We start from the raw sequence: 13,586 nt of genomic DNA on the forward strand, positions 1-13,586 counted from the left end.
GGGAAAAGTATATTCCAGGAGCTAACTTCTCAGTAAAAATTCTACCCAAAATAAAAAGAGCTGGGGAACAATGTGACATAAACTAATCTTGATTATCGATGATTTATATAGTAATCCAGGCTCAAATAGAGAAAATATCTTTAAAGTCTTTGCAATTAATTTTTACTTGTGCATATTCATGAAATAAATGAAACAGTTACTATACTTCTAGATATCGGTGCTGAAATGCACGCTTTAATGCACTTTTAAAAAAAAATTATTTCTATTAAGAAACACTTAGGGGCTAGACCAATAGTACAGCCGGGAGGGCGTTTGCCTTGCAGGTGGCTGACCCAGGTTCGATTCCCAGCAGCCCAAATGGTCCCCCAAGCACTGCCAGGAGTAATTCCTGAGTGTAGAGCCAGGAGTAACCCCTGTGCTTCACCGAGTGTGATCCAAAAAAAAAAAAATCATAAAGAGATAGATCTAACCAAAACCTCTCGATTTAGCGTAAGTACTATTTTAAAAACTAAGTTTGGAAAGACAGCTCAAAAGACTGCAGTGCAGGCCTTGTGGGTGGAAGAACTGTGGGACCGGTACTCACAGTCCCACGAGCACTGCCAAGAGTGAATTGTGAATCTGGAGCCAGGATTGCTCCAAAGCACCACCAGGTGAGGACCGGAAAACAACAACGACAACAAACTACAACTATTTTTCAACCAAGGTCAAATACAATGTGTAGTTTTTGTTTTAAAATTTTGACCAGAGGGGCTGAAGCAATGGCACAGTGGGTAGGGCGTTTGCCTTGCACGCGGTCAACCCGGGTTCTAATCCCAGCATCCCATATGGTCCCCTGAGCACCGCCAGGGGTAATTCCTGAGTGAAGAGCCAGGAGTAACCCCTGTGCATCGCCAGGTGTGACCCAAAAACCAAAAATAATAATAATAATAAAAATTAAAATTAAAATAAAATAAAATTTTGACCAGAGCCAGAGTGACAGTACATCCGGTAAGGCGTTTGCCTTGCACCAACCTGTGGTCAACCTGGTTGACCCTGGTTTGATCCCTGGTATCCCACGTGGTCCCTGAGCCCGCCAGGAGTAATTCCTGAGTGCGGAGTCGAGAATAACCCCTGAGCACTGCTGGGTGTGGCCCAAAATAGATAAAACAAAACAAAATAAAACCTTGACCAAACTCCTCAGTGGCACGCAGCAGGCGCTAAGAGAGGGCTTCTGTTTCTATCTGTGGTGTTAACACACTGACCCTGGCCGTAAACCGGTGTTAATTAAACCACGTCCAAGAGTCACCCGTGAACGCCCCAGTGTCAACCTGGTAAACTGCTGCTGTTCCGACCGTCCTCTTTGGGTGATCGTGTTAGTCAACACGAGACAATGCCGTCAGTACATGACAAAGGTGAAAACCTGACCCATTCACAGAGTGTGTTCAACTGGTCCTACAGGACAGAGCCTGGCGGTGGCTCTTAGCCGAGAATTAACAGTCTAAGTGACACGTCACGTGGACAGCGACTGAGAATCAGACACTGAGCTCGAGAAAGCTCCCACGCGGCTCATGTTAGAGACGAAGAGGCTACTCGGCTGCAACCGCCAGCAGGATTTTTGAAAAGTTCATTTGGGAAATGCCACAGACACCACGAGAAAATCCATGTCAGAGCGGGAGAGACAGCGCAAAGGGACAGTGGGTACGCTGAGGCAGGAGGCTGCGTGGGCTCCCAGCCACTCTGTCACCCCCTGAGCACTGCCAAGAGTCACCTGGCAGGCACCAAGCCATGAGGAGCCCGAAGAACCACTAAGAGACAAAACTGTCTTTGCGAGAGTCTAAAATAATGCAGGTACCTCACCGTGTCAAGGAGAAATCGCTCTTCTCCATTAACCACAGGTGACCAAGAACAATCAAGGACTGCAGGGCTGGGCCAGAGAGACAGTACAGTATGTAGGGTGCTTGCCTTACACATAGCTAACCGGGGCCCAATTCCCACAGGGTCCCCGGCCACCACCAGGATTGATCCCTGAATGCAGAGCCAGGAGTAACCTCTGAGCATCACCAACTGTGCCCCACCCCAACCAAGAAAAATAATTTCAGGGCCAGAGAGATAGGAAGAAGGTAAGTTGCTATCTTGCATGCAGCAAACCACAGTTCGAAACCCAGCACCAAATATGATCGCCTAAGAATTGCCAGGGTGAGGGGCTAGAGCGATAGCACAGTGGGTAGGGCGTTTGCCTTGCATGTGGCCGACCCGGGTTCGATCCCCAGCATCCCATACGGTCCCCTGAGCACCTCGAAGGGTAATTCCTGAGTGCAGAGCCAGGAGTAACCCCTGTGCGTCGCCAGGTGTGACCCAAAAAGCAAAAAAAAAAAAAAAAATTGCCAGGGTAAGCCCTAAAAACAGAGCCACGAATAGGCCCTGAGACCTATCAGGTGTGTGACCCCCCTCCCCGCCTCAAAAAAAAATCAAATTATAAAGCAACTGAAACAAAATAAAGAATAAGCATTTTTCTCCAGAATATTTATCTTTCAAAAAAAAAAAAAGATTTTAAACAACATATTTAATGTTCTGCCATTCCAGAACAAAACGTTTTCCAACTAAATGGAACAGTAAAACTGAATGTTCAAGCACCAGATAGTACAGTGGGGAAGACACATGCATGTGGCTGCCCTGGCACCATATATGACCTCCTGAGCCCCGCCAGGAGTGATCCCTGAGCACAGAGCCAGGAGGAAGCTCTGAGGACAGTCAGGTGGGACCCAAAACAAAGCAAAACAAAAGCTCAGGCAATGAAAAGCTGAATTAAAGCTTTTCATAACGTATAGATGGTATAAATCAGATGCATTAAAAAGAAAAATGAGGGGCTGGAGCAATAGCACAGAGGGTAGGGCGTTTGCCTTGCACGCGGCCGACCCAGGTTTGATTCCAGCATCCCATATGGTCCCCTGAGCACCACCAGGAGTAATTCCTGAGTGCAGAGCCAGGAGTAGCCCCTGTGCATCGCCAATGTGTGACCCAAAAAGCAAAAAGAAAAGAAAAGAAAAATGAAAACTGAGTATACAGTAACAGTCTGGAGAACACACAGGTCGTGTGGCCACACAACTCCCCTCCCAGCCTCCTGCCAGGGGCCTCTGCGGCGTTACTCACGTGACAGCTGGATCCACTTGTTTGTAGGCATGAGCAGCACAAGACCCACAGTACGTGTATCCTGCGTGGCTACAAAACAAAAACACGTCGCAGACTTAATCATCACACTGAAAATCAAGACACTCTAAGAAATAGAAAACATCTGAAAAAAATCGAATGACTATTGTAAACAGAACAGAATCGAGGGCAAGTTTAAAAGCAACGTAGTAGCGATGTTACAAATTGCTGTGTTCAAATTTTTAACTCTGAAAAGCATCCTGCATTTTTTTAATCTAAAGCACAATTAAATTCGGAACCATCCAGGTTTTTCATGTAGCTGCCAACATACAGTTTTTAATGCTCCTTCAAGAGTGCTCACAGATGATTTCGTAACGATGACACCAAGAAGTCACTGAACAGACTAAAGGAGTGAGCTCCTTCTGGGTCTCTGGTGGTACGAGGAGAGAGCTGGCATCTTCCCCCCGTTACTCTGCCCTTCAACCTCTAGGAGCAGCATATTAACTCTTAGCCCCTACAAAATGACTTTGTCTCCTGGCCTCATTTTTCTTGTGATTCAAAAGTCCTGAGTGTCAAGCACCTCCCTTCGGGCTTACTTATTAGCCTGAGTGTGTGGTGCAGGGACTGGTGCACAGTTAACTCCCTTTGCAGGAAAAAATAAATAAATAAAAAGCTAAAACTCTTGAGTCTTTGAGTTTTACTGGAACAAAAAGGGAGGTATCAACAAACTGCAAATAATGAAACACTATAGATGAATCATTTTTGCCTTAAGCAGATGCCACTGGGCTGATAGTCACAGAACGCCTTCACTGGTTCCGAACTCACAGCCAGAAGTAAGTAATGGTTGCAACTGGCAAGAATGGAACGTGAAACAATGTTTGAACTTCACTGACTAAACGACAACTTGAAGAACTTGTAGACTAATTAAACCATAGTGTACAAATACTAGGAAATTTTCTTTCCTTGTGTCCCACTCATGATGTAAATACTACAGGCATAAGTATATTTAATCTGCATTATTAACACTTTCTCCATTACTTAAGCATCGTCAATAAATGAGAAACAATTCACCAACTGGTGTGGAAAAACATCATCCCCACAATGGCTGACTTTAAGATGCACAGCAAGCTGACGAAACATGAGGTGAGAGAATTTATAAAGCATTCATCTGGGGCTGGCGCGATAGCACAGCGGGTAGGGCGTTTGCCTTGCACACGGCCGACCCGGGTTCTAATCCCAGCATCCCATATGGTCCCCTGAGCACCGCCAGGGGTAATTCCTGAGTGAAGAGCCAGGAGTAACCCCTGTGCATCACCGGGTGTGACCCAAAAACCAAAATAAATAAATAAATAAATAAAGCATTCATCTGGCAAAGGATTTTATATAAAGAACTTCCAGGGCCTGAGATAGAACAATTATTATTGTACATAGTAGTACAGTGGGTATTATCTTGTCTTGCACGCGGCCAACCTGGGTTCAATCCCTGGCACCCCACAGGGTCCCCTGAGCACAGCAAGGCGTGATTCCTGAGTGCAGAGCCAGAAGTAACCCGGAGTATTGCCAGATTTTGCCCAAAACAAAACCAAAAACAATTTTTTAAAACAAATTCAGTAACTCCAAAATAAAAAAAAAATTGTTCAAGGTAAATTAGCTTGGGCTGGAGCGATAGCACAGCGGGTAGGGCGTTTGCCTTGCACGCAGCTGACCCGGGTTTGATTCCCAGCATCCCATAGGGTCCCCTGAGCACTGCCAGGGGTAATTCCTGAGTGCAGAGCCAGGAGTGACCCCTGAGCATTGCCAGGTGTGACCAAAAAAAAAAAAAAACAGGGTAAATTAACTTATTTAGCAGCAATGTGGATCTACTTATCACTGCTAAACTGAATGACCGGCTGGAAATACACTGCTGGAGTCAAGGTGCTTGCCCGGGATGCAGACAAGCCCAGTTTGATCCCCTGCACCACATTTGGCCCCGATACCTGCCAGGAGTAACCCGTGAACACAGAGCCAGGAATATTCCCTGAGAACCACTGGGTGTGACCCCCAAAAATACATAAGATGATAAATTTTGCGTGGTGATATTTACCACAATGAAATTTTTTATATTAGGAAAATATATACACACTTTATAAAGACTACTATTCTGTAGACTGAATAGCAAACAGACACACAAAAGAATTCTCAATATAAAACTACAATGAACAGGGGCCAGAGCGAAAATACAGCGGGTAGGGCGTTTGCCTTCCACGCAGCTGATCATGTTCAATCCCTGACATCCCATATGGTCCCCCAAGCACCACCAGGAGTAACTACTGAGTGCAGAGCCAGGAATAACCCCTGAGCATTGCTGGGTGTGAGAAAGAAAGAAAGAAAAGAAAGAAAGAAAGAAAGAAAGAAAGAAAGAAAGAAAGAAAGAAAGAAAGAAAGAAAGAAAGAAAGAAAGAAAGAAAGAAAGAAAGAGAGAAAGAGAGAAAGAGAGAGAAAGAGAGAAAGAGAGAAAGAAAGAGAGAAAGAAAGAAAGAAAGAAAGAAAGAAAGAAAGAAAGAAAGAAAGAAAGAAAGAAAGAAAGAAAGAAAGAAAGAAAGAAAGAAAGAAAGAAAGAATGAAAGAAAGAAAGAAAGAAAGACCTACAATGAACAGAATCACTGTATCACTGTCATGCCATTGTTCATCGATTTTAGTTGAGTGGGCACCAATAACGTCTCTATGCCTTCCAGCCCTGAGATTTTAGCAGCCTCTCCTTACTCATCTTTCCCAAAGATTAGAGGCTCTTTCAGGGTCAGGGTTATGAATAAGACCTATCGTTACTGTATTGGTTTTGTTTGTTTTTTTTGTTTGTTTTTTTGGTTTCTTGGCATATCAAATATGTCACGGGTAGCTTGCCAGGCTCTGCCCGTGCGGGCGGGATACTCTCAATAGCTTGCTGGGCTCTCTGAGAGATATGTCTGAACTCCATCAAATGCCTTCCAGCATTTTGCCTTATGGCAAAATGTCTTATAATGTGTCTTATAATGTGTCGCGTGACCATGAAGCAGAAACGCGGTCCAGAAAGTGGCCTGGATGGGGGCTGGAGCAATAGCACAGCGGGTAGGGCGTTTGCCTTGCACGCGGCCGACCCAGGTTCAATTCCCAGCATCCCATATGGTCCCCTGAGCACCGCCAAGAGTGATTCCTGAGAGCAGAGCCAGGAGTAACCCCTGAGCATCGCCAGGTGTGACCCAAAAAGCAAAAAAAAAAAAAAAAAAAAAACGTGGCCTGGAGCACGGCAGCAGTTGGGTAGTGGAGGGCAGCTGCCAGGGCCGGGTCCCTGAGGGCGGGGAAGGTTCTCACCCATCCCCCTCTGGGGCGCCCCGAGTGAAAACAGCCTGGCTCCGAGTCCCAATGAACAGAATACCCGCTAGAATAGCCAAAACAATACGAAGGGTGACAATACAGAACTAAAACACAAAAATGTGAAAATTTTTGCAAATATGGCCCAAAAAATAGAAAAAGTTGGCAATTTCTTATTCATTAATATAAATATATTCTTTATTATCAATAACCTAGTTACTCCACTCTTTTTAGGGGAGAAGATGGGGCTTGGGGTAACACCATGGGCTATTCCTGGTTCTGACAGCATTGCTGGCTGCTGCACAAAAATAAAAATAAATGCATTTTTTTAAAGTGACCCACAGTGGTGCTGAGGAACCATATACCATACAAACTGCGGTCAGCAGATGCAAGGAGAACACTTTAACCCCTGGACTCTCTCTCCAGCACCCTAGCTAGTCCACTCTTAAGAAAAATATCCACACAAAGCGTTTGTCCAGAAAAATATCCACACGAAAAGTTTGTCCAGTTTTCTTTTCAACAGCCAAACATGGAAACAAACTAATCTCCCTGCAAAGGGAAGTGGATAAACAAGCTGAAGTGTACCCACACAACGGAACGCTCTTGAGCAAAAGAGAGGAATGAAACTACTGACACTCAGAATCACGAGGGTTTATTTTAAAAGGTAAAAATCAATAACAAGGGCTAGAGTGATAGCACAGCGGGTAGGGCGTTTGCTTTACATGTGGTCAACCTGGGTTCGATTCTCAGCATCCCATACGGTCCCCTGAGCACCGCCAGGGGTAATTCCTGAGTGCAGAGCCAGGAGTGACCCCTGTGCATCGCCAGATGTGACCCAAAAAGAAAAAAAAAATCAATAACAAATATGTTAAGAAATGTTGGCTAAAAGGAGTACATATGTGTCATTCCATCTAAAGAACTCCAGATGTAAAACCAAGCCACAGTGAGAGAAACGATTCGGTGGGCCTGAACTGGAGAGATGGGTGGGCCCTGCTTCACCTGGTGAAGTCCCCAATCTCCCAGTGCCTGAGACTGCCACACCAACTGCTCCGGATCCCAAATGTTCCTTAATGCTCCAGGAGCTCGGGGTCAGAGGACACGTGCTTGCAAGTGGCCCACCCAAGTTCGACTCCCAGCACGTACACTCATGCCCCGGGACCTGCAGGGCGTCATCTCTGCACACCGCTGGGTGTGGCCCCAAAACAAAATAGATTTGCATATGTTAGTGCAATTACAAGCTCTCAGCATGGCTCTGTGGGCCCGGAACCCCTCTGTGCCTCGGTCCTGGTCTGTCTCGAACCTGGATGGCAGCTCAGATTTTAACATTACTCGTATCCCATTCTCTCTTTCCTCCCAAATCCTTTTGCCATCAACTAGTCTTTTTAATGTTAAAACCTGCTGGCTCATGCTCAGACTTTAATTGCTATTTGCCAATCCTGAATTTAAAGACCCCCCCACCCCCAAAACCCAAGTCCTTACATTGCTGGTGAGACACACACAATACAGCAGGGAAAGTGTTTGCCTTGCATGGGGTTCAATCCCTGGCATGCCAAACGGTCCCCCAAGCACGACCAGGAGTGATTCCCGTGTGCAAAGCCAGGAGGAGCCCCTGCGCATCGCTGTGTGGGGTCCAAAAAACAAACAAACCAAAGACATCTTAATTAAAAATAAATCGCCTGGCGTCCGGTGTCAGATAAGGCCCCGCAGGTGGCCAACCCCAGCCTGAGATCCCGGGCACTGCCAGGAACGACGTCTCCACACAGAGCCAGGAGGCAGCCCGGGAACAGCTGCAAGTGGCGACACCCCCAGTCCACCCCCGCCCAACACACAAAGGAGAGTTTGATTCTTTAAGTATGGGGGAGCAGAAATAGCCGGGGATGTGGCGCGAAGGAAGAACACAAGCAAACGCCTGAGACTGATGGGGACGAGGAACCAGGAGACCGCGCGGGAAGGAGCGTCACCAGAGGCCAGGTGGGATGGGGGAGTCGGCACCTGCATGGCAGGTCACTGACAAACGCTTGTGCTCCGGAGTGCGGCACGACCAAGCCCCACGAAGTGCTGCAGAGCGGGCAGCAGAGCGGGCGTGCCGGGACGGAGCAGGGGGAGACGGTGGAAGTGGGGGGGCGGGGCAGTGGGCACTCTCCTCAAAGTTCCAGCAGGAAGTAGGAATAGTCGCATGATTTGGGGCTGCAGCCAGAGCACAGTGGGGAGGGCGTTTGCTTTGCGGGTGGCTGACCCGGGTTTGATTCCCAGCATCCCATATGGTCCCCCGCACACCGCCAGGAGTAAGTCCTGAGTGCAGAGCCAGGAGTCACCCCTGTGCATCGCACAAGGCCAACCAGGTTCGATCCCCAGCATCTCATATGGTTCCCAGAACACCATTCGGAGTAATTACTGAGTGCAGAGCCAGGAGGAATCCCTGAGCATCACCAGGTGTGACCCCCCCAAAACTATGGTATTTGTTTGCCGTGCATGCGGCCAACCCTGGTTCAATCCTGAGCACCGCAAATGCTGCCCCAGTACAGCCAAGCGGGATCTCTGAGCGCTGAGCCCCACTGGGAATGGCCCAAATTCTCTGCCTCACCCCAGAAATAAACACTAAAGAAACCTTTCCACTAAGGAAACACCTCAGGCTGATCCTACTGCACATGAAAGCGGGCCGAGCAAAGGAGTGAGCACTCCAGAGTGAGCCCTACAGGAGCCGGAGAAGCGCCGAATCAAGCCTCACCTCCCTGCTAGCTTGGCCAGGTCACTTGGGTTCCCAAAGTCATGCTTCAGGACTCAAACACAAACACTAGACTTTGTGATGCCGGGAATCATTGTCAGACAGTCCCGATCCAGAAACCGGCCCACCTGGCCTCGGGAAATCCTTCCAGCCCCCTAGACTCCCTCCACTCCCTCAGCGCGGCCAGCTCCTACCCCTCCAAACACCGTGTCCTTCCCCGGCACAGAGCTGCTGACCCATGTCCACTGCCACTGGCATCGTGACAGTGTCCACGGCCCACGCCAGCTCCCTGCAGAGAAGCCCCCTGCAGAGTAGATAGAACTGAAATACCCGTGCCAGGAAAAATTACCAATCCCGACAGCCCATGGGCTTGCCCTGGGCCACGGACACCTCCCCGGTCAGAGATGAGGGAAAACTGGGAAAGACAAAGCCAGCCGCAAGGTTCTGTGAGAGACTTTTCACCAGAGAGCTGCGAGGACCAGGAAAAGGACATTTATTTCATTCAACAAAGACAGGCGGGTTCTTAGAGCCGAGACGCGGGAGTCAGAGTTCAACAGCAGCAATCAGGAGAAATAAAAGAGCCGGGCTCAGTGAAGGGGACCCCAGAGCATTCAAGATCCACTCAAGCCGGGCTGCAGAGACAGCACAGGAGAGCAGGCTCGGGCCAGGCGACGGCTCAACAGCCCCGCCATACAGGGTGCCCCCAGCACTGCCGGACAGAGCCAGGAGTGAGCCCTGAGCACCACCACAGTGGAGGGTTAACACGAAAACAAAGGGGCTGGTGCAATAGGCAGGTAGGGCGTTTGCCTTGCACACAGCCAACCTGGGTTCGATTCCCAGCATCCCATATGGTCCCCCGAGCGCCGCCAGGAGTTATTCCTGAGTGCAGAGCCAGGAGTAACCCCTGTGCATCGCCGGGTGTGACCCAAAAAGGAAAAAAAAAAAAAAAAACATTTGTGAGGGGCAGAGGGCAGCTGGCCAGGTGGGAGGATGGTGTGGGATGGTGTACGCATGAAACTCTATCATGGACCAAACTGCAAATCATGGTGCTTTGAATGAATGAATGAAGACGAGCGTGTGAACAGGGAGCCCACTGGCATGACAGGTGGCCCGACTCTGCTTCCAGAAACGGGGTCTTCCCGGTCACTGTCAGGTGCATGTGGCTGCAGCTAGGCGCACTCTGCAATCACAGGACTGTGGGATGGATGGCCCTCAAGATTTCTGCCTCTATTTTTTTTTTTTTTGCTTTTTTTGCTTTTTGGGTCACACCTGGCGATGCACAGGGGTTACTGCACAGGGGTTACTCCTGGCTCTGCACTCAGGAATCACCCCTGGCGGTGCTCAGGGGACCATATGGGATGCTGGGAATCGAACCCGGGTCGGCCGCGTGCAAGGCAAACGCCCTACCCACTGTGCTATTGCTCCAGCCCCTCTTTAATAATCAGTTTCGTGATATGTCTCCAAAATGCCCAGGATAGGTAGTATTTATTCGGAATATTTACTTTCATTTTATGAGATTTGGAATCTCACAAATACTAAGTAAAAATACTACAGCAAAATTGCTGAAGCTGTGCTTCTCGTTGCACACACCGGTCTCCTAGTATATAACTGTTCCTTCTGGCTTTCTGTTTCTGCTGCAGCAGCCACACCAAACGGGGCTAAAGGGCTGGGGGGAGCACAGCGCGGAGGGCACCCTCCTTGCATGTGGCCAACCTGAGACCGATGCCTGGCTTCCCACAAGGTCCACCGAGCACCGCCAGGAATTAATTCCTGAATACAGAGCCAGGAGAAACACCTGACCATCGCTGGGAGATACCCAAAAACCAAAGGATTCTTGTTTTAATTTTCAAATTAAATTAAGGCCACAAAATTGACACTCACACTATGAGACGAAAGAGCCATCTGGTGCCAGGATCAAACCCGGGGTCTCACACACTCAGGCCACAACCCTGCACCATTTCTGAACGTTCTGAGGAATTCTTGTATGGAAGGCAGTACGTGCAGAGAAGCGGGAAAGTTCGGCATAAAGAAGGGTCCAAAGAACAGCAGATGGAACATTTGCCCCAAACTGTGTCTCAGAGGGCAGCTGAAGTCAGTCAGTCGGGCTGGGTCTCGCCACCCAAGGGGGTTTTCAGCAGTCATAGAATCTGCTTTATCGTGAAAAATAATTTTATTAAGCTTCTTCCCCAATGATCTGAACATGCTTCTATCAGGTAAGAGATAAGTGCAAGGCAGATGCCCTACCTGCTGTAATAATCGTTCCAGCTGTGTGTTTTGGATTTTGGGTGGTGCTAGGGAAGATCACGGAAGAGCCTGGCAAGCTCCCCGTGGCATATTCGATATGCCAAATACAATAACAATAACAGGGGCTGGAGCAATAGCACAGTGGGTAGGGCGTTTGCCTTGCACGCGGCCGACCCGGGTTCAATCCCCAGCATCCCATATGGTCCCCTGAGCACCGCCAGGGGTAATTCCTGAGTGCAGAGCCAGGAGTAACCCCTGTGCATCGCCAGGTGTGACCCAAAAAGCAAAAAAAAAAAAAAAAAACCAATAACGATAACAGTCTCATTCCCCTGACCCTGAGAAAGAAAACGAGTAAGGCCAGGCTGCTAAAATCTCAGGGCTGGGACGAATGCAGACATTACTGGCGCCCGCTCAAGTAAATCAATGAATGGGATGACAGTGACACAGTGATACAGTGAAGAGATAAGTGATGCATATTTACTTTTAACACTATTTACTCTACAGCAGTAATAAAGCAATCTCTTTAAGCACTTCCAAAGTGGAATATCGAGATTGTTTGCTTTTTTTAAAACGTAGCTAAAATGATTTATGCTTATGAAAGAAAAATCTAAGCCAAGTCAGTCCCAGGGAACTAGAATTTCTAAAATGTAAAGGGTGTTTCTGAGAGACCTGAAATAAAAATAGAACTCTGGAAAAAAATGTTTCCAGTTTTCAGGGCTCATGAAATTGTGCAAACATGCAACAGGCCCCAGACTTGACGCCTGCCCCGAGTCCACAGCTCCCAACCACCGCCGCAGGGGGGCCCAGGACCACTGGGCCCGAGGAGCACTTTGCTGGGCCTGGATCTGTCTGGATCCACCAGTCCACACAGCGCTGTCTAACACGTGTCCCCCAAACTGTATTTTTAAGTGTTCTACTCACCATGTAAGCATGTTCTTATAAAGACCCTTTTTTCACAAAGAACAGTCAAATATTTGGTGTGACTTTCCTTGCTCAAAAAAAGCAAGGGACGGGGCTGGAGCGATAGCACAGCGGGGAGGGCATCTGCCTTGCATGGGGCCGACACAGGTTCAATTCCCAGCATCCCATAGGGTCCCCTGGGCACCGTCAGGAGTAATTCCTGAGTGCAGAGCCAAGAGTAACCCCTGTGCATTGTCAGGTGTGACCCAAAAAGAAAAAAAAAAAAAGCAAGGGACTATTTCGAAACAACAATGTACTAAGAGAAAGCTGAACTACATAGAGTTTTCATGCTAACAAAACAGAGTGTGCCTATCTATATATAAACACAACAGTCCCCGGCAGCAGAGCCAAGCTACCTTCATACCCATTTCAAACTGCCAAAGTCAAAACGACTTTCAAATTCATTTTGAAACTCAAGGCAACTTGGAAATGGTTTGCAAATCAATGTATTTGTAACACAGGCTCAAACATTTCATTTTCTGAGCTACAAGTCAATGATCACAATTTAGAACTGCAAGAAAGCAACTACTCTAGGTCCTTCCTAACGAGTAACGAGACGTGATTATATGTTGATGCCAAAGAACTCCCACATTCAGAACAAGTCTGAACAATGAGGGCAGCATCCAGGGCCTTGGAACACCGACAAATGGGAACTACCACGTTAGTTACTCGAGAAGATGATAATTAACCTGCCCTTTCTCACATACTCAGAGATCTAACCTATGTAAACTTCCCTCTCTTAAACCCTTCATCTGTTCTTTCTTTCTTTCTTTCTTTCTTTCTTTCTTTCTTTCTTTCTTTCTTTCTTTCTTTCTTTCTTTCTTTCTTTCTCTCTTTCTCTCTTTCTTTTTTTCTTTTCTTTTGCTTTTTGGGTCACACCAAGTGATGCTCAGGGTTTACTCCTGGCTCTGCACTCAGAAATTACTCCTGGCGGTGCTCAGGGGACCCTATGGGATGCTGGGAATTGAACCCAGGTTGGCTGCGTACAAGGCAAACGTCCTACCCGCTTTACTGTCGTTGCTCCAGCCCCTGTTCTTCTTTCTCTATAAACAGTTTCATTAACATTACAAACACTTTAATACCTTCCACCTTTAAAAAAATTCTCCAAATATCAGGGCTGGAGCGATAGCACAGCGGGCAGGGCGTTTACCTTGAACACAGTCAACCCAGGTTCAATTCCCAGCATCCCATAGGGTCCCCTGAG

The 13,586-nt window shown here is 47.8% G+C and overlaps 1 protein-coding gene across 3 annotated transcripts in view; it reads right to left on the reverse strand.

The window, feature by feature from the left end:
- The window catches only part of MEMO1 (mediator of cell motility 1), a 119,713-nt gene that overhangs the window by 54,884 nt on the left and 51,243 nt on the right, over positions 1 to 13,586 (reverse strand). For all 3 annotated transcript variants that reach the window (XM_055123494.1, XM_055123492.1, XM_055123493.1), the window contains one exon: positions 3,130 to 3,198. In XM_055123494.1, the coding sequence (XP_054979469.1) occupies positions 3,130 to 3,198 (69 nt within the window). The remainder of the gene's footprint in view (positions 1 to 3,129; positions 3,199 to 13,586) is intronic.

This window comes from Sorex araneus, chromosome X (assembly GCF_027595985.1).
Source record: "Sorex araneus isolate mSorAra2 chromosome X, mSorAra2.pri, whole genome shotgun sequence".
NCBI classification, from domain to species: Eukaryota; Metazoa; Chordata; class Mammalia; order Eulipotyphla; family Soricidae; genus Sorex; species Sorex araneus.